Genomic DNA, 22,323 nt, shown 5'->3' with positions numbered 1-22,323 from the left:
AGCTCATAAGTATCCTCCCCCCTTCCGTGCAGCAAATCCCACCTGCCCACGCGATACAGATACAGCCCTCATGTACAAACTCGAACTCCCCATAACTATGTACACCACAAACTCCCCACTTCCCTCCCCACCCTCTACCCACCCCTTCTCCAACACCACACTCCCCAACTGCTGCCCAGCTCCATCCATGGAACTCAGGCACCCCCACATCTAGCCCTGCAAGCACCAACCAACGCCCAGAGCTCAGTTGGGTGAAGTCGCCCTAATGGCCACTTAACTAAGGTTACTAAGTGGGGTAAAGAGATCCGCTCTGCAAGGCTCCCCTAAATACAACAATAGTCACAGTGCTCATAATATATTGTGCAACAGTCTGACCTTCTCTGCCTAAGGCCGCTCAAATGACTATAATCAAGTCCCAGAGACCTATTCCGCACCATCTTGTAGCGCCCTCCTCGTGCACTACTTATCTCCTCCATCTCCTCTTCCCGTCCGAACGTCAGGCTCCTGGGGACATCCCTGCGCGTTGAGCCATCCCATGGCGTCCTCCGGAGTCTCAAAAAACAAAGTCTTGTGTTTGTGAAAAACTTTCAATTTCGCCGGGTACAGCAACATGTATTTATGGCCCGCCTCTCTCAATCTCCGCTTTACCGTCCCAAAGTACATACGGCTACGCTGCGCAGACAGGGTATAGTCCGGGTAGGCCGTTATGTTTTCCGCTCCTTGAGTAATCGTTCCTCCCTTGCGGAAGTGTTCTAGTATCCTCTCCCTGTCCCCGTAATTAAGGATTTTGGCAATTACTGGCCTAGGTGGGTTTCCCGGTGGCGGCCTCCTTGTTAGCACTCTATGCGCACGTTCCACCGCAAATCCTTGAGATAAGGCTCCTCCGGGTATCTCCTGCAACAGCATAGATTCGATGAACTCCGTGGGATTGTGGCCCTCCGATCCTTCTGGCAGGCCCACGATGCGAATGTTATTCCGTCGGGCGCGTCCTTCCGCCTCCTCCGCCCTGTTCTCCAAGTTGCCCAATCTCTGCACTAGGGCATGCAATTCGGCCTTATGGGAGGCACAATCCGCGGTGTTCGGGCTCACCTCTTTCTCGAGGGTCTCAGTGTGCTCCGCCAGGGGCCTGACGTCCTGCCGGAGTAAATTCACCTCCTCCTGCACCTCACCGACCTTAAGGTCCAATGCCGTTTTCAGCTCAGTTACGGCCAGTTCAAGCTTAGCCTCCCAGGCCGCCTTCAAGTCCGCAATCGCAGCCAGGACCTCTTGGTTAGTACCCGTCACAGGCATGCCGCCTGCAGGCGACTTATCCTTGCTCTTGGAACTTTCCGGACCAGGGGACGTCTTGGCAAAGTCGTCCAACGTGGGCTGCTTCGCCTTCGGTCTCACTGTTCTATTAGACATGACCCAGGGGACCTGCGCTCTGCGCAAGTTACAAATGCGCACACAGTCTGCTCCTATCGCCCGACCACCGTGCGGCCTGCTCCTTCCTTTGTTCCGGTCGTTGATCGGCCATTTTGTTTTGTCTTCCGTCTCCGGCGCTCCTTATCTTTTTTGCACAAAACTCCACCACCGTTTCTCCCACGCCTTCCAAAAGTTCACCAAGCGCAGTCAGACCGTTCACACACCGACATGTGTGTTTTCAGCAGTCATAGGCACGTTGTTATGCACTATTTCGCCAGGATCATTTCAGGATCTCGGGAGCTCCTCCAGATCGCGTCCTCCTACATGGCCCTCGTAGCCACGCCCCCGACATGTTTGTTATGTTATGTTATCTGCACTTATAGAGCGCACGGTCGCCCAAAGGCATCATGGCGCTGAAGAGGAAAACTGCTCAGGTAGGAGAGGAAGCCATGAGGAGGAGAGCTAGAAAAGAACTGTCTTGAGTGCTCTTCTAAAACCAAGGTCGCTAGAAATAGTCCTCAATACAAGAGGAAGGTTGTTCCAAAGTTTAGCAGCTGCTACGGAAAAGGCCCTACCACCGACCCTCACACAATTGAATCTTGGATCGGCAAGAAAATTTGCGATGGAAGAACGTAAGTCGCGTTCGGGGAGATAGCGGGAGAATTTAGTCTGCAGAAACTCAGCCCCTTGACCGTGAATAGTCTGATGGACAATACACAGGGACTTGAAGTGAATATGTTGGTGAACCGGAAGCCAATGAAGTGGGCGAAGCACCGGAGAGATGTGAGCTCCATACGGGGTGCCCGTGGCTAGCCTAGCCACCAAGTTCTGTATGCGCTGAAGCCGCTGTATTAAGCCAATCGACTGTGACAGGTACAGGGAGTTACAGTAGTCCAAGTGAGAGAGAACTAACGCTGCGACTACAGGAGGGCGAATGGGTTCCGGTATCATGGGTAAAACCCTCTTCAAGACCCTGATCTGATAGTGGGTGGCTTGACACACAGACGTCACTTGGTTAGACATGGAGAGGTAAGCAGACAGAATAACACCCAGGTTTTTTACTTTACTTCCTGGGCTGGGAAGAGGACCAGGGGAAGTGGGCCAGAAAGCGGTGGTCCAAAGTGAGGGATCAAGGGGACAACCCACGACCAATGCCTCGGTCTTGTCGCTGTTGAGCTTAAGCCAGTTCTGATCCATCCAATCGCCAATGGCCCTCAAACAGTCACGGAGATGCGACAACACCTCAACTCAATCTTGATCTAGCCGGATCAAGATTTGAGTGTCGTTGTCGGCATAAGAGTGACAGTTGAGGCTGTGGGCATGGATGAGGCAGACCAGCACCCAAATGTAGATGTTAAACAAGATTGGGGATAGTGAGGAGCCCTGCGGGACACCACAGGTGAGAGGACAGGACGGAGAGAAAAGGGGGCATAGCAAGAGTTTGTGTGCGGTCAGACAAGAAAGAGGTGAACCATGCAAGGACCTGGCCAGATATTCTGATCTGAGCCAGGCGTGACAGCAGGATGGCGTGGTCAACCGTATCAAATGCGGCCGACAGTTCTAACAGGATCAGAGCACCAACCCCACCGAGTCAACTAGCCTGGACATGTCATCCTGCACGGAAACCAGCACACTTTCAGTGCCTCTCCCTGGTCTAAAGCCTGCCTGTGCAGGATTAAAGATCTTAGCTTAGAAGATTCCAGGAAAGAGGATAGGAGGGGAGTGATAAGAGATTCCAGAAGTTTGGACATAAAAGGGAGCGGAGAAATAGGGCACAAATTAGCCAGAACCGTAGGGTCGATTGATGGCTTCTTGAGAAGGGGGATAACCCTTGCAGATTTCAAGTCCACAGGGACCAGTCCTGATTGACAAGAGTTATTTATAGCTGAAGTAATTTCCACCAGTAAATCCGGGGCGATAGTCTTCATAATAGTGACTGGAATGGCGTCCTAGGGGGAGGAATATTTGATTCTTTGAATAGCAGCTAGAACCTCCGTCTCGGTAAAGACAGGGAAGGTCAACCAATTGGCAGTGGGTTCAGTGGGAGGAACAGGTGATGGCTTGATTGCATCTGAAGTCAGTATCGCTGGAGATTTGGCAATATTTGTGCGGATATCTTCAATTTTATTAATAAAAAAGGAAGAACGATCATTGCACAACTTTTGAGAGGGTTTAACCCTGGAAGTAAGGGTCTCAGAAGAGGCCAGTGACTCCACTATAGAGAAGAGGGTTTTAGGCTGACATAACACAGTTTCGATCTTCTGAGAAATGAAGGTGGCTTTAGCTATTTTGACACTAGCCAGATAGGTGGACAGGCAGATTTTGTAAGATTCTCTAAGCACAGGATCGTAGTTTTTAGGCCATTTGCGTTCTGTCTGTCTGAGTTTTTATCGGGTGGTTTTAAGTTGTTCCAAAAACCAAGTCTGAGGGGGTAGACTGCGACCCTGAACTTGTTTTAGTGGGGCGCAGATGTCTGCGGCATCCAAGAGAGATTGAGAGAGTAACTTCAAGGATAATGACCTCAAGGGGGCACAGTTGATAGCTATTTGAGCACTGAGTGCCTTGGTATCAACCGAGTGGCAGGAGCGCAGCAGAGTTTTTGGAGGAAGAAGCTTACTAGGTGGACTCACCAGTGTAAATGTAAAGGATACTAAGTGGTGATCAGACTATACCACTGGTTAAGTGAGCCCAGAGCATAGCAGAGAGTCCTTAGAAAATACCAGATCAAGAGTATTCCCATGACTATGAGTGGGACCTTGAATCAGTTGGTGTAGATGCAGATCAGATAAACTATCAAAAAAGGAACTCAACTCATTAGTTCTAGGGAGTTGTTTAGAGCCAAAGACGTTGAAAGAAGTCATGCTTTGCCTTTAAGTATTGATTGAAGGATTAGCAAGTCAACAGAATCTGTGCTATTGACTTGAAGAATGTGCCTGTTCATGTCGATTATGGGGGTGAGAGAAGCGATGACGTGCGTGCTTGGTTTCCCTACTGCCAGACAGAACACACTGCACTATAAGATGTGCTTATTTGGCAAATAAACAAAAAAACAGAGTGGTATGTTTTGATCAATGACAAAAAGCCTGCGACAGCTGATTTATCAGAGAATGCCACTATAATAATGGTAGTTGTCGGGTATCACAAAGTAAGATACATCAGTAAAACATAAGTGATACGTAAAATGTTTGAGTGCACTCATTTTACACCCAACGTGCACTCAATATTAAAATAAAATCGAAGATCCATGCAGATAAACGTGCTGTTTGAATAAGCTGATGAAGCCCAAGCTGGCAGACTGTACTGGCCAGTAACGGACCACCAATATGAGGCAACAGCCTGAGAGATGTAAAGGACATTATTGAGGTAAAATCGGGGTAGCATTGCGGGTGCCATAGGCCATTATTTTGAGGGAAGCCCACCATCTGAGCACTCTGGTTGTTTGCATAAAGGAGGGTGCTAATGCAAACACCATTCATTTACAGCTATAGTCCCATTGCACACATGGAAATGTGTGCAAAATTAGATTTCCACAAGAATACAAATATTTGCAGAGTACAATCTATTATAATCCAGTAAAATCTGAGTGACGTGCTGACGTCACAGGCTGACCCGGACTTTCATCATTCTGAAGGCAATACATTGAGGTCATCATATTTGGATAGAACGACCCTGATTATCACAGTGCTAAGAATGGTGAGAAGACTAGCATGACATTCTACATGCAAGATATGAAATTAGTATCACAACATGGGACCTCATTACAAGTGTGGTGGTCCGGAAACAAGGGTGCCGGTAAGCTCACCGGCACCCTTGTTTCCAGACCGCCACAGTACGAGTCTGCCTGCTGGGACCACTGCACCCGACTGATCTGACCCTGGTGGACACCACGGCAGATTCGTCACAGCAGCACCAGCTCCGTTAGCAACAGTGCCAGTGCTTCCGTCTCCATGGGGAAATCTGGTGACTGACTTTACGCGCCAAAGGGACTTGTAATGTCCCAGTGGCACTGGGAAGTCAAGCGCCGGATTCAGTGCTACAGGGTTGGCGGCAACCAGCCGGTGGCACGAGCAGGTTATCGCCAAACTCGTAATGAAGCCCATAGATCATTTCATAAAAGGTCTTGGATGATACAACTAACATATTGAAGACCTCTAAGTCTCTGTTTCGTCAGTCTTTTGCAATGCTTTTACAACTTGAAGACATATGAAGAACAAACGTTAAGAAGTGTACGGAAACAAGTTTGCATAATTAAAATAACTATCTATTCATAGGTGAATACAATTAACCATATATTTACTTACCCAATCACACATAAGTAGTCCCCAGTGTCATTTACTTCTGCCGGCCAGAATTCAAGATTCTTTTCATTAACAACAATTCTACTTTGAGATTCTGGATTTAGTTTCACCCACCCATTTTTTTCATGTTTCTTGAACCAGGTTATTGCATTTCTGGGGCGCTGAGAACCTGTTAGGTGTTCAGGAATGTCCTCAGCACATGTCAATAGCGAGAAGTCTCCTTCGAGAGTGCATGGCAACGGTGCCAACTGTGTTGATCCTTGAAAAAAAGGAAACCATTTTGAGATGGAAACAAGCCCTTTACTTTCCGATTTAAAGTGTATGAATAAAAGAAGACCTGCACGAAGAACAGCTCTTACCATAAAAGCAACAAGCGCAATCCCATCTTTTTTACCTAAATATTAGCACATAGTCATTTAATGTATTGAAATACATTTGCATAATAGAACAAAAATGATGTTGTAAAAAGTATGTTGTAAAACACAAAATGCATTGGCAAGAAATCTGCATATGTTCTCCCAGTTTAAGCGTCCTTCTGATCCCAGGTATAACAACCACCAATACCCACAAGCACACTGTTCATGGTTTATCCCCATCTGTTATTTTAAAATTTGACGCACTCAGGTCATCACAGTCGAAAGATGGTACTTACTTCATAACATTATACTAAACGTTTCAGTGGTGCATTAGTGACGAAATCACTTCTGCCCTTCAGGAATACAAGGGTGAGTTGTGACTAAAGCACCTGCTCAGCCCTCAAACTTCTACAAATCAAGAGTGGTCCCAATCATAAAGGTAAAACAGACAGACTTAAGTGATATACCTCCTTCAAATTGTGTTGGCTGGGGGAAGGCTATACTCTCAAAAGGTGTGTCAATGTGATCCAGCAGCAACTTTAACAGCAATAGTACAACGGTACAAAATAAAGGGAATGTCCAATCAAGGGTCTATACAAATATATATACTTTAATTAACCACACCATCTGCAAAAATAACTAAATGGAAAAATCTACTCAAAACACACCCCTGAGGAAAGAACAAAGAATATGCAAAGATAGCGAGTTGCAGCACACTGAGTAATGAATCAGGGGTGTAAGGCACGTTAAAGCCACAAGGTTTTTTAAAAGGATATGTGTTGGTGCAAAAAATAATTAATGGTGACCTAACCAGTTTCTATGGCCTAAAGGTGGTCCAAGGGGGCAGTTAGCAGTCAATAATACTGTTCTGCAATTATTGGTGGTTTGACTGCATGAAGAGGATGCCTTGGTGCTATAAGTGTGGTTTAACGAGCATCGTGTTCAGTGGTTCCATTGTTCTAGATGAAGAGTGGTGTCAAACAAGAGTCGCACAGGAGCTTGTGTGGTTCCACAACAATGCTTGAAGAAGTGCAGATTGTGAGGACTACAGGGGTTGTTGGTTCGATGGTCACTTAGACTGCAAAGATGCTGGTGACTGGATGCACTGTTCTTTGTAATCGGTTTGATGAAAGGCTTGAGGGACTGTGGAGCATGAGGGCCGCCACAGTCAATTTGACGGTCGACTTGATGGCGAAGATGCTTGAGACTGGATATGCAGGCCGGTTCGAGCAGTTTGACAGAACATCCAATAGTTGGGACCCGAGGACCCACCAGGGTCAGTTCGACAGGCGATGAAGATCAGCAGTGAAGAAGGCAGAAGATACAACAATGGGCTTGTAGTTGCAGCCCTGGCAACAAGACACTCAGCTAGTGTGGTGCAGTGGTTGCATTGTCCTGGATCGGCAGTGATGTTGAACAAGGGGGCTAACAGGAGCTAGTGTAGTTTGACGTCATTGCCCAAAGAAGAACGGATCATGAGGGCCACGAGGGTCGGTTTCACAGTAGTTTCAATGACGGAGAGGCTGGGGAATGGATGCATAGTTCCAGTTGGGCAGCGCCAGTGCAGTGATCAATGGTCGCAGTCTAAAGGATACTCCAGGACCTCGTCATTTATTGATGAAAATCGGCAATGACGATACTGCTGGTTCAATGAGACATTTTAAAGGCAGCAACTGCAATGATGAGCTTCAAGTTCGAGCCATGGCAATGACACGCTCAGCTATTGTTACGGTGGCAAACAGGTTTAAAAGTGAAGTTCAGCAGCTTGAAGAGTGGAAGAGAGCCAAAGACAGCTCTGTAGGATCCTTATAGCTCGATGAGGTCGAACAAGCTTGAATAACTATTCAAACTGGATGATGGCAAAACACAGGGATGCTGGATGCCTTGACTCTTACGTTGCTATTAGTTCCAATCCAGGGACTCAACGATACATTTTAATCTTTGTTCTCTGGCCCCAAACATGGAAGAGTCTCGCCTACAAATTCAGTTGTCCCATGACACAGTGAAGTCCTTGTTACCATTGTGGTTGGCAGAGAGGTTGGTCTTGCCTCAGCAGCAGTTCATCCCCAATGGTCCCTGGGGTTGGTTAGGTGACAGGGCTTGCCTCTGTCTTGGACACTTAGTCTTCAACTCAATGCTGGAGGACTTTGGAAAGACCAAATTCCTTTTTTTAAAGGCAAACGTCTACAGGTGATTGGACAAAAGAAAGCCTATTTTAAGGGTCCAATGCCTGTCCTTGGAAGCAGTGGATTTTGCCTTCTGACATAAAACCCAAGTGCTTTGTGATACAGGAAGTGGAAGGGACAGGAAGGGAAGATTGAGGCAGAGAGAAACATGATTGTGGAACCTTCCTCCGCTATACACCGCTCTCTCTGTCCATGCTAACCTCACCCTCTTCCCTTGTCAATAGAATCAAATGCCTTTTGGTATGCAGCATACTGGTGTAATGCAACTCCTTTTGTTTTTTTACAAACGTTTTTACAGTTTCATTCTGAGTAGGAAAGGTAAGTGAAAGGAATGGAAAAATAAACCAATCATATAGAGTTTCACAAAAGGTTTCTGAAAGGAGGAGTCAGACTTTAAGGACCGGCATAGTACAAAATAAAATGTCAAAAGAAGGGAATGAAATGGAACAAAAACACACATAAAAGGCTGTTGCTCCTTCGAACATGCAAGCACAACAGACACTGAACTTGGAATTGAGCTAGGCTTGCTATCAGACCACCAAATACCCCTGCCCTGATTCTAGGGCTGTGATTGGCCACCTGAATTTCTCCAGAGGTTCAGTGGCTCTGATTTGTCCTCCAAAGCCAGGCCTTCCACACCAAATGTGTACACGAATACAAGCACAATTTCGAGCAACCAGTATATCCCGTAAAACGTTTTGAAACTGCCAAATCCGGTAAAAGGTATTTAACTCTACTTGCGAAATCAGCCAGGTGGAAGTTCACCAAAGCTTACTGACAACATGAATGATACCATATTCAAGGTTTCTACCTCAACATGCTCTCTCGGTACAACCTTGGGAATGGAAGTAAGGATCATAATCTGAGTCTGCCAAAGCCCAAAACCTTTGTTGTTTTTTTTTCCTCCAGAAACCCACTAACACTCCGATGAAAGCCTTCTGAGCGTCAATATTAATAACAGACTGGGTACATTTTCATAATGCATTGCCTATTATGTTGATCATGACATTGAAGAGGTTTGATACATCTTCCCTGAGAGCACGTTTTTTATGATCACAGCGAGTAACTTCTTTTGATACTTTTCAAGCACGCAAGACAAGACTATTAAATGCAGCTTCACCTCTGCAAAGGAGGCATGACATTGGGAGACTAAATCCCAATTATGGTTTAAACACTGTCTTACTACTCAATCTGTCCATCATCCCCAACACAGCTAACAAGAGCCCTCCTGAAATTAATACATCAAGGGCGACCAGAAACATGGAACGGCTGGTATTTGGTGTCACCGTCTGTGCTAGAATGTCCACATCTTTGGAAGCTTAACAGTCCGACCAAACTCTTGAAAGAAGACCACATTGAGATGTTAAGCTCTCTAGAGATAGTGTTCCATCTCAGAAGAAAGGTTAAATCTATGTAAAAATCTACCAATAAATGATATGACAAGGATAGTGAATGGAAAGGAAGAAAGCTGTAATGGCTTCAGTGAAAATCAAGCCCTCTCCAAGACAAGATACATTTGCCAATAATACACGATACCAGAAAACGGCTCCAAGTAGAAAGAGTGTTTATTACAAAAATTTAATTCTAGGGCTTTTTAAGGTCTGCAAAAAAGTAGAAACAAAGCCAACCTTCATTATACTTCCAGAATATTGGTAGACATCTTTTTGGCCTTCTGTAGTAACAGAATCATAAAGATCAAACAAAGCATTGAGGGCCATCATTCATCTAGAGCTAAGATGAATATATCACCTCCTCCATAAAGTCAATGTTACTGCCTTCAGCAAAATGATGTAAGAATTGCAAACTAAACTGTTGAACCACAATAGAGTTTCATAAGGTCATCACAGTTGTCAACTTCATTTAACACATAGTCAACTGCCTGGCTGCAGCCTTGGCACGGATCATGAATTTGTCTTGACATCATGATGTAGTGCCTGACAGCCTAAAAGGAGCTCAGTTCACCCCTTTAAAATATGCAAGCTAATTGTATCTATCAGTCCAAGGATACACTAGTTTGCAATATATCACTCATTGTGATCATCTTAAAAAAGGAGCTGCCTTTATTTAGAATTGCTTATCATGTTTTCTGCAAGAACAGAGTTACCTTTAAAAAATATCAACACGGTGCTGCTAAAAGCCATGGAATCTAGTTTTCATCAACCTCTCAATTGAATGTAACATTGTTGACTGCTTAATTCTGCCACAGCAACACGTGGCCTTAACATTAAAAGACATCCTTTGCTTCCTTTTTGACAGAATAGTGCACAACCAATAAAGAGCAGACCATTGTGCACAAGAGCCAGTGATATTACATGTGGAAAACTACACACCTTTGCACTCTCACCATGGATATTGACCCTATACATGCACCCGCTGGGCCCCTTCTTGACCACTTTTGCATTGTGGTTACAACTCAGGAATTAAATGGCCAATACACGTGTAAATGAGCTGTAGGTTCTTATCCATGTTATTGACAGCTTTCTTTGTACATTCTACATCCCTCATGCTCCACCTACCTTTTCTACTCCTTCTTCCTATGTTTTATCCTTGTTTACTACCCAATGAAGTGACAGCCTTTTCCCTTAACATTAAAGAAACCAATCACTAGCCATCTCTTGAATCCACTGTTCAGGATGAAGAACTGTGCATTTTGATCTTCTTGATCTTCTGTGCACTTTGATCTTCTTGATCTTCTGTAAACTTTGATCTTTGATCTAATTGTCACTGGCCTGTCCTCTTCATGAGGGAGGCTCAATGTGCTTGATTCTAAGTACTGTCAATAAGATTATGATCCACTTCCACTACTTCATAGTCACGTTCCTAAAAGTTCCAGAAACTAAAGGAGTTCCTTGTGGTATATGTCTGTCCCTTCTTTCCGCCATGATTGTGGAAAACTTCATCTGCACCAATGTCAAAGGCTAAGGATCAAAAGTTTGTATATTTTACATGCAGTCATGAGCTGATGTTTGCTCTCTGTCTCTTGTCTGTGCGTGTTTTCATCTTTTATTTGGCATGCACGCCCCTGTCCCACTTTTGTCCACAATCAAGTGAGGTATCCACATCCTTCAATTGAGGACATATATGTTCTAATAATAAATATTACATTTAGAAGGGAAATACTTGGTCTGCCATGTACTGTATTTCAGTACTCACCTAGCGCGTCAGGTGAAGAGACCCTTTGATGAGCTGGCAAATCTGAACTGTCTTTTAAATGTTGTTGATGAAACAATCAGCAAGACATTTTGTTGGTGCCACAGCAGAGCGACCATAGCAATCACATTAGTCGGCGTATTCTTCTTCTTCTGTCCGGAGACTCTGCCCCAGCTACCACTTCTGATACACAAGGAATGCGGGCAGACTCTCGGGTTAAAGTGCACATTTAGGCGCTTAGTTGAGTATGTTGTGCTGTTTTGGTTATTTTAGTGAGGAAAGACAGGCCTGTGATAAAACATTATGCCTAGTTTTTCAGGTTCTTTCCCCCTGAATACAAGGTTGCCTTCATTAATACTTCTGGCAGCCCCCAATCATTAGTGGTTACCACATTCAGCCCTCCATCTTAGATATCACTCTGCATGGTGTCTAGCCATACACGTATCCAAAGTGACATCGTGCTGGCTCTGCAGCCCTCACCCTTCTGAGGTGTACAGAGACCACTAGAGTTAATAATAACAATCAGCCAAAGAATGCACTAATGCTTATTATATCACCCATTGTAATCATTTAAAAAAGGAGTAGACCTTATTTAGAATATGCATACTGCATCATCGTTTTCAAACACTTGCAGGATAAAATGTTAGTCTGCTGGGCTCACCACTGCATTTTACACAATTGTTCCCAGTAGAGACACTCCTGGGGTACAACAGTTATACTTGAGTGTTTACAACCGACCAATAAAGCACAAATAGCCTACTGTGAGTACACGTGTACCATAACCATTGGAGTGTAGAAGACGCATTGAAATAATCAGTTGTTCGTATTCTTTATCAGATATCTGAAAGGTCATGAAGAGGGCAACAAAGCAACAGCTAAAAACAAGCAAGTGGTGGATAGAGAGTGGAAGGAGTATCTGTTGGAACCTTACCTATATGCTACTCTATGAAGGCTGATCCACAGATAATATGTTCCCCTAAGTCACAGATCTGAACATGAACATTTGTCCAAAGGAAAAAACATGTGGAGAACATTGGATATGTCCTAGCTCATGTCATGGAAGGGGGTCTTTTTCGGTGTCCAGGTTTCCCCAACACTATGTGAAGACATTGGCACATGGGCACCTGATACGCCCCGATCTTTTAGAGAAAGCATGTGAAAATATTGTAATGGCTGGCAAGATAACACTAGATATTTCGGCCCCTCTACTTCAGGTGAAATAACCACAAAAGCAGCAACATTCTAGGACTACTGAGGTAGGCAGACAGAAGAGAAAATAGGCCAGACAAGCTATTTGCAAACAAATACCCTCAAATGACCAAAGTGACTTCATGTTTTCTAGTGGCAGCATGGGAAATTAGGGGCATGCTGGACGATGCTCAGAAACAAAAAATCCCAAACACCTGGGAGAATTGTCCCATTTCAATGAGGTGATCTGAAAGGACCAATATTACCTTTGGTCAGGGGCACCCAAAGAGAAGAGTGCTGGCTCCATTTCAGAGCTGCATATTCCCAACGCTCTGCAAATGGACTACAAAGCTCAAAACAAATGTCATGTATATATGTGTGTGTGTGTGTGTGTGTGTGTGGGTGTGTGTGTGTGTGTTTAAATGTGTGCATTGTGGTATCTCTTCTCATGCAACTCCCTCCATACGTCTTCATGCCACTAATCAAACACAAAACAACAATCACACCTCTAGAAATAATTTGTGGGTTAGAGCAGAAAGTGTATCCTCTTGAATCACAATTTTGGGAAAGTAATTGGGAGGCAACATTTTTGTACGTGCTGTCTGACCTCGCTCAGTGATCACAGGACAAATAAGCCCAAGAACGTCTGGCTACACAAATGGATGGTGTTCTGAACCTTGTATTTATTCATTTTGGTCTTAATCTGTTCATTCTTTTGGACTGTGCTACATTCCAATAAAAATGCTTCAAAACAAGGAAAGAATAGGGATATGAGGGTCATTCAGAGCAAAACACCTAACTATGACGATTCATGAAGGCTAAGAACATATTTAGATTACCAGGACAAATGAATTACTAAGGTTTTGGGGCACACTTTCCAGCTCCTGATTAGGATATGAAGCAATAGGGAGAAGGAAGAGTGATTGAGGGACATGTTCAGGGGTTGTTCACAGCTAAGCCAATGGTCACATTTCAGAGGCTGGTCAAAAGTTAATAAAGAACCCGTAAATCTTGCTCCTCGGGGTCTCCATCGGAGTTTGAACAGATATACCTGTTTTTGTCTTTCAATTAAAATCAGACAGAAAAGGGAAACGCGTGTTGATAACAGCGATGGAACTAATTAGTTGAGTACATCCTACTTCTGCCTCCAATTCAGCTTCCTGCACCTCTTCTCTGCGGGCTAAGACAGTTGGGGCCAACTCAGAGTTTACAAAATGTTCCACTGACCCCAATTGAGGATCTACTTCGATCACACTACTAGCTGGAGAACCCAGTGTTTTAGAAGTGTGTACTGGGATTAGAACGTTGTCCCCCCTTCCTGGCTAGTGACATTTTCCACTATGAACTTAGCTAGTGGGTCTACGTTTCCTAGTTTCCTTGTAGAGCTTGTTTGCAAAGTACTCTCTTTACTGCAAACGACCTCCCCTCATCCGCCACCTCAATTACTCCCATTACATAAGTACCCTCATCTAGGATTGCATAGTTGGATTTAATGCTCTTTAGGGCTGCCCATCTATGCCCTCCCATCTATGGGGTGTAACAGCCCTTTGATTTTGGATATGAGTACATTCACTTCATTGATGGGCTCAAAATGTTTGCATACCTTCTTAGGTCCAACCCCAGGTGAAATGTTCCAGTTCAGGTGAAATGGGTGAGTTGGCTTTGCACTTTACCACCCTCAAAAGTCTGTTTTAAACTATTTTAGAAAGTGCTTCAGTGATGCAAGATGCTAGTACAGGTATGAATACAGGTGCATGTTGCAGACCCCCAGAATACCCAGTATGTCTATAAACCAGGTAGATAAGGGGGGGTGCAAGTGTGCAAAATGTGTGACATACGCAGACTCAATTAACTCTTATGAAACGTGCAAAATGAGCACAATGTGCATGTGCCTAGGGCCTTACCATTAAATTTGGTGGGCTCAAATAAAATCAGAGGATAAAAGAACGTGTTTCAAGAAACAGGGAAAAAGGATCAAAAATTAAAAATATGAAAATTGGCCAAGCGTGGGGAGCGAAGGATGCTCGACTGCTCAGGGGGCACCCGTAGTCCAACTCCCCCTCCCCACTCCACACAAACACTTCACTTAGTCTCCTTATGCGAGATAAGACTCAGCTCTTAAACCCCTGATGGACAGTAGGCCAATGGGACGAGTGGCATGGTCCAATATATGCGCCGTTGGAAAATGTCTTGCTACAGAATCTCTTTCCCTTTGCAAATAGTTACAGTTACAGTTCGTGGGAGGACAACAACCACTGCTTGTTGCATCAAACAAAGTCTGGTTGAACAATCCTGGATAGTCCTTTTCAATAATTGCCCATGCGCCTTTCTTAAATGCAGCTGTGGCTCTCAGTGCGGCACAGGTTATGAACACGAGCTGTGGACTGCAGTTAGAATCCTCGCGTCAGGTACGGCGACAAGCTGTCAACAGCTGCTTATTACTAATAGCCACGCGTTTTCCTCACCTCGTGGCTGCAGCCTGCAGCCTTGTGTGGTAATCAGGAGCAGCAGAGGCCCACTCGCAAGTAACTTATGTCCTCAAGCTTGCGAGCACGCCGACGGGGCAGCGGGTCCTTCTAACTCCAGAAACCTCTAAACAGCTCACAACAGCAGGCGCCCTTGTCCAGGCGGGCTTCGCCGCAAGGGTGACCACAAGCTTCACCTGGAGGGGGCGTGGCACTTCACAGACACAGCATAAATGCCTGGGGGAACCAGCTCGCAGCTCATAACAGCAGGCACCTCCCCCTGTCCGTGTGGGCTTCTATATATATGTACAACCTTTACGGCCATCTCCCAGTCTATATCTGAAAACAATCTTTCCCAGGATCACCAGGAGTTCCACTGATATATGCACAGGTAGCATGCTTGTATCTGGCCATGCCCCTTTCAGTATGACTCTTGAGTTAATCTACATTAACTGAAAATTCTACTAACAGATAAAGAGGCTAATAGGACGGTGGCAGAATAGTCTGGGACTATAGTTTTAAACAGATGCAAAGGAAATGTCTGTGACACAGCTGTGTGGGAGGAATGACCATACTAAAAAGAATTGATGACCTGGAGGAAGACGTTGATAAAATTGAGACATGTTACATATCAAGTGAGCCAGTTTTCTTACGTCATGAACGCATATGGAAAAAATATTCATTAAATAGATTGAAAGATAGAATTGATTATGCAAGAACATATCCAGGTAGATGTATAGCTGCTTTTTCTAGCTCACAGACTGCAACTGCTGGAGTGTGAAATCTGTGAACAAGGGATTGAGGAGGGTCAGGCACCGTGTACCCAAAATGTTGTAATCTATTGTGAAGTGCAGGGTACTGGGATCTCCTTTAGTTTGGCTGTCACTCCACATTTGACAGGTGAGGAATCTTAGGAGCTTGGCAAGGAAGTATCCAAGGAATGATCAGCATCAACAGTGCTAACATTGGGACGTTTTAGGCTTGAATGGTCTTCCTAAAACGTTTACAGTGAGATGTTGGAGCCAGGAATTAACTTGATGATGGGTATGCTGTAGGAGCCATTGGTCATCAGTAGTCTCCCTAGAGCCGATAACATACTGCCATCTCAGTAATCCAGAAGAATTACTAGTGTCCTATCAAATATGGAATAGAACATGCTATCAGACTAATAAATGTCGACTGGGAATTGAAGCAGGCCCAGGAGAAGATTAGCAGATCCAAACGAGGCTAGCTTCCTAAAATTAAGATTTGTGGCAGGCAATATGCAGATGATAATGTTGACCCTGTCAAAGGCACGTGAGTTACTTATGAATGAAACATCAATACCTCTAGACCCGGAAAAGGCATTTTACTGCATTGAATGGTGAAACCTCTTATGGACATTAGAGAAGCAAGGCTTTGGGTCGAACAATGTGTCACAGATGACCTCTGGAACACACCAACTTTGGAAGATGGTTCAAGGGTTTTTATCTTTAAATATAATAACTTATGTTTATTATTTGTGGGGTGCATATACAGGCCCTAAACAGAAATCCCTGTCACCTGAAAAGCTGAATTAAACATTGTCACCAAAAATGGCTGTGCTTGGCTTTCCCTGGCACATGTGTGACAAGCATTTGATAATTGCACCAAGAACGGCTCTGCCTATACTTTGATTCCATCTGAATGACAAAAGTAAATAAATTCACCAAAAACCGCCCTGCGTTAGTCTGGTTTCCTCTAAATGACAAGAGGTATGTATTGCACTACATCAAAAAAGTGGCCTTGTTTGACTTTTAATCCACACGAGGGGCAAGCAATTCAACACTCCAACTAGAAACAGCTTTGTTTTCCCTTTCATGTGAACTGCAGGACAGCAAAAGAAAAATGACTTTCAAAAGCCACAAGGAAAAGACAGCACCGTTAAGGGAATTCTGTTGGGGCGGGTGGTGACTAAAGAAAGGTACATTATGTTTTGCCCCACAAGACTTCAATCACCTTTGAAGTGGCCCACCACACCGGACAAACCAGTTTGGCCTAAAGCAGGAAACTTCACAAGGAAAAGCCCCGCTGTCACTGAAAGTCACACCTACCAGGGAAACATTCTACAGGAACATGTGATGTGATTAAGGGAGACATAATTTCCTGCTGTGCCAGACTTGGGGCTGATGAAGGACAAAGAAAGTGAACTGTGGATGGAGCATGACTAGGAGGGATGAGCCCTTCCTGCAACCTCTACTAAAGATGAAGTGACAAACTTCAAAGAGGGTCATCAAAATCTGTGGTTGCAAGCTGACCCAGGAAGACATTGGACTGTGGGGGATGATGCACCCCTCCCACAGAGAAGGACAGATCCTTTCAATTGACATTTACAGATTGATTTCAATTTAGGCATTTTTCGTAGCACTGAGAATAAGAAATTATTTAGTTTTATGTTATTTTTCCATGCAATTTCCAGGTGGTTTTTTAGAGACTATGTGCATGTTCCTAGGGCTTTGTGGACTGAAATGGTCAGTAAAAACTAGTTTCTGGCTGATTGAAAAATGGGACACATATGACAGTTGGTGGAAAGATGGAGATGGACACCATGATTATGCCTGCTCATTTGTAGAGTTATAACTGTTGTACATTGTGTGAAAAGGACAATAATGCGCCAAATGGACATGCTACGTTGTACGGATTTGGCAATCGATTTATCTACTACCCCCTGACCTGGCACAACTGCATATCTGGTTCACATGGCTTGGGCAAGCATGAGTATGAAGTTATGAGGCATAACTCAGTGTTGCTGAAAAGTTGACCTGAGAACCAAGAACTGTAATAAATGCCAAACAGATGGTGCTCTTCGCCCTGGAACCAATGATGCCAGGGGACAGAGAGAGGAAGGGTAAACTGTCCTATCTGGGGGTAGGGGTAGTCATAGAGTACTCCCCCTAGATTGTAAAGTGAGTGATGTCATTTGTGTTATATAAGGGGGGACTGTACTAGGTTAGGGAGGCAGACCCACAAGAATCTGGGGAGACAGGAGAAGGAGGACAGGGAGGAGGCAGCTGAACCATACCAAGGAGAGTGCAGTGACCAGACCCCTTGCCTAGCTGTCCAGAGTGTCCTGAGTTCCAGCTGGCTGTCCAGAACCCATCCAGGAGACTGCAGTACCAGATCCCTTGTCCTAGTAGTCCAGAATGTCTGGAGATCCAGCTGGCTTTTCAGAATCCCAAACCAAGGCTTGCCTTGTAAGTAGCAACTAACCCCAGCCCTAAATTGCATAAACCCTTCCTTTTTGTAACATTGCCTCCCAGATTTACCTCACTGAAACCCCATTGAAAATCCCATTGAAACCCCATTGAAAATCCCATTGAAAGTCCCAAATTGCCAGTATAATTCATGCACCTTTCCATAGAAGAATCAGTATTATCCTGTGCATGTTAGCGTATTCCCTGTGATAAACTTCTGAGTTGTCTGTACAAACACTTTGCATTATTTTGAAATAGATCAATTCATTTCCCATTGAAATTCACTATCAAAATTGCTGACATTCGAAATCAACAATCTTGTCGAGTGTTTTATTTAATTATTATAGTCATTTAAGTATTGCCTCAAAAGAATTAGTCTCTGTGCAACTGAAAACCGAATTTACTTCTGTATTGTGTGCATTACCCCACAAACTCCTAACTTGCATCTGTCCTATAAAATAAAAAAAAAAACTGTAGTCCCATTGAGAGCAACCCCTTTTGTCTAGAATGCTATCTGTTAGGTGCCTCTGTCCTTGTCCTTGAAAACCGATTTCTGATTTTGAGAGCAAAACCCCTTCCCTAGCTACCTGTCATTGCAAATCTTGTATAAAACAAATTTCTGTTTGCCGTTTGTTTTTTTCCTTTTGCATTTGCTTTCTCCACACAATCGATTGTCCTACTCTGTTTCCACGTTGCCCTGGTGTTCTGATGAGTAGTCTCTAAGCTTCCCTATCTCCTTAAGTGTATGCAAGATGAATTTCCTTCCAATCCGTCCCCTAGCAGTTGTGAGTAGCCGTGTGAGTAATAATCAAAATCTGATTCTGCTGTTTTGCTCCAAAAAACTGGTTTTCACTTTCCTTTCTGAATTCCCATCTTGGGGTGGTGGGCTTTATTCCAAATCTCATTTTCTCTCTCTAGCCTTACCCCTTGCCACAGCGTTTCATTCTAAGGAGTTAGAGTGCTAAACTTTGGTGCTATCATTTGATCAAAAATTGTTCTTTTTCCTGTGTTGCCATTAAAGATCTGTGTAAACTTGGATATGATATCTGAACCAATTGTTCTGTATGAATCATTGCATTTGTGTTGCCACATATCGATGGCTGCTGTATTTTGAGTATTTTTTCTTTTGCATTAAATAATACATTCATAAACTCTTATTGATACACACCGGCCTGGGTCCTAGTCCATTGTGACACAGGGTGTTTGTGAAGGTTGGATGCAAGATGGGTTGAAGGCCTACTCAAAAGATTCTCTGGTTTATTAAAAATAAAAATTAAAAGCGCTTTATTGTATGCCACATTCATTGTCGGGGAAGGAGTCCCTGGCTGGAGTATGCTGTGTTATAAACCCTGACATATTCAGAATTGGCAGATATTTAATGTTAGATAACAGACTGGAGATGGGGGCCAGGTGGATATGCTAATTGGCATCTCTCTCTTGTCTCCAGTGAGCTTTTTCCTCCTTACCTCAGGCATTCCTAAATTAGCCACTAGAGATTGGCAACCCCTGCTATGTACAGCTAGCTGGTGATGTGATCCTAAAAGCCAACAACCTTGTCTATCTAGCAACCTCCTGGAATGTTCTAGGGAGGCCTTATCCTAACACCCCCCATGTTTGTCAATGTGGCTTGATGGGGAAAGTGTCAAGACCAGATGCTCTGGTTAATTCTCACCCTCAGTCGCTCCCTTTCACTCCTCTCCCTGATCTTACCACCTCCTTCCTCTTCTTTCTCCCACTGTCTGCTCTCCCTTTCTAATCCCTCCAGTCTTCTCACACTATTTCTCTCTCGCTCCCTCGCTACTTATCTCACCTTTATCCTACCCTCTCTTTACCTGTCACTAAATTACCTTCCTCACCTCTTACTATACCATTCTCCTCCCCTCTCACTACACCCTTCTCGTCATCTCTTCATACACCTCTCTTCACACCACTCACTACACCCATCTTCTCAACTCTAGCTACACCCCTATCCTCTTTCTCTCCTATGCCCCTCTGCTCTTGTCTCACTACCCCATCTTCTCTTACTGGACCATCCCTTTCTATCCATGCCCCAGCACACTCTCTCTGCTAAATTCTTAATACAGCCTTCATCCCTTCCTCTGCTTCACTCCACCATCACTGCTACTCCTCATTTCATGGAATCGTGCTGCCCTGCGCCCTGAGCAACTTTGAGGATGATGAGATCTGAGCTTAGATAATTTATGGCTGTAGCTCGGCAAAGTTGAGAATACAAGTCCTCTGGGAACCTGGGCTCGTTTTTTATCGAATCCTAGAACTGGGCCGCACCCAGGAGTTGGCAGAGGTATGTGCCTCAGTTATGGACCTCTCCAGGCAGCAGCTCAAGCTGGATGCCCCCACGCAACGGGTCAAGTTGGAGGAGGTGTCGGCCATCAGCAAGTGGCAAGGAAGAAGGCCAATGAGAAGGAGGGATTGGCTATGGAGAGACCCAAGCGCCACCATATGCCATCAGTGTGGATGGGACCTCCCATACGCGCATGAGTTCCTGGCCAAAGGACACATCTGTGGGATGTGCAGAAAGGTGGGTTTCTTTGCAAGGGTGTGCCCAGCCCCAACGCTGGCCAGCATGGTGGGGCTATCGGCAGGAGGTGTGTCAAAGGAGGGTGCAGGGAGTGGCGGCGGTCCAGGTGGCCGAAGAGCAAAGGAGGGGACTGTATGACTATGCCGACGATGAAGATTAGGAAAATGTGTTCTTCTTGTCCTGCATCAGCGCAAGCGGGAAGTTTGATCCAGGCATTTTCTGATCCCCATCGCCTGCCACCGGGCCCGTGATGTGCAGACTGGAATGCACCCGCTGTTTGCAGTGATTGAACAGTTCATCAGAGTGATGTGTGGACTGGATTACACCATAGTAGTAGGCCCCTATAAGGGGTCGTAGTCTTATGTATGCTGTGTGTTTTTATTATAATAAAGGAGGGATGTGGTGTGTGGCTCATTTAACTGTGGGCCCATTGCCCATTTAAGGAAGAGCGAAACTCCTCAATAAAAGGGGCTCTGGTGGCAAGTGAGAGGCAGTGCAGCAGAGCCCCATGAAGCAGCAACTCATGTCTGTGTGTTCATTGTATGCTGGTTGCCATGTGATCATGGCCTGGTTCTGCAGCCCCGGCCTGGGTGCCCCCAGAGCCAAGGCTGCCCTCAGCTGGGTGCCCCCAGTCATGGTGTTACGTCCTGTGATCCAGATGCTTTGCAGGGTGTCCCCTACCCTTTGGTCTGCTTCGTGGTCGCAGCACAGTTGGTGAGCTGGGTGTTCCCATCACGTGGCATTGCCCGCCCTGGTGACCTGTGTAGAGCCACCACAGTAACACGCACATGTATGTTCATTCTTTTATTAAGTACCACAGAACATAAACCTGCGTGCATTTATCGCTTGCTGGCCACACAACCACACCCACTTTCTGGAAACTCCTAACAACTACATTTTCAGCGCTTCCATGTTTTATATAGTGAACTAAGCGCTACCCAGTCTACGTGTTCGTTATCTGAACATGTTGTTAAATTACAGTTGCCCTCCAAACTGTCAGTTGTGGTGCCAACTTATTACTAATTTACAGTTGCTATTTTTTGTGGCGGTGGTTGCACCATTCCGACAGAGTTTAACAGTCCATTTGATAGATAGTGTGCTGGGCAACCTAGTTCTCAGTTCATTCATTATAGGAATCAGAGCTCACGATCAGAGCCACCTGGCAAATATATAAGCAGGATTGGGTGATTGTTATTAGGATGGCTAGGCTTTCCTTTTTTAATAAAAGTGTATTGCAGGAAAGATTCTGTTAACTGTGAGTAATTGTTTTATTTATTCTATTTATTTTTTACTTTCGATCCCATGTACTGCACTGCCCCCTTCCCCTGCACTTTCCCTTTCCCGCCTCCCTTGCACATGCGCAATCTAATTGCCACCCGGCATAGTAAGATAGATGTTTCTGTTTTCCCTCTGTTCCCCTCCCTTGCCTCATCACGCCTTGAGACACTTGTCTATAGATGTGTTATATATGCCATAACATATGATATATCATAATGGCCTGAATTTTATTTCTGTGGGGATAAGC

General features: G+C 44.8%; 1 protein-coding gene across 4 annotated transcripts in view; it reads right to left on the bottom strand.

The window, feature by feature from the left end:
- Window positions 1–22,323, bottom strand: part of LOC138526330 (interleukin-18 receptor 1-like) — a 756,409-nt gene that overhangs the window by 646,708 nt on the left and 87,378 nt on the right. For 3 of the 4 annotated variants that reach the window (XM_069636931.1, XM_069636933.1, XM_069636932.1), the window contains exon 2: window positions 5,706–5,961. In XM_069636931.1, coding sequence (XP_069493032.1) covers window positions 5,706–5,961 — 256 coding nt within the window. The remainder of the gene's footprint in view (window positions 1–5,705; window positions 5,962–22,323) is intronic. The other variant, XM_069636934.1, reaches the window with a different exon arrangement.

The sequence above is a fragment of the Ambystoma mexicanum genome, chromosome 7p, assembly GCF_040938575.1.
Source record: "Ambystoma mexicanum isolate Mex_15411 chromosome 7p, UKY_AmexF1_1, whole genome shotgun sequence".
NCBI lineage: Eukaryota > Metazoa > Chordata > Amphibia > Caudata > Ambystomatidae > Ambystoma > Ambystoma mexicanum.
Note: the sequence above shows the minus strand (reverse complement) of the source record. Positions and strands in the feature narration are given on the sequence as shown.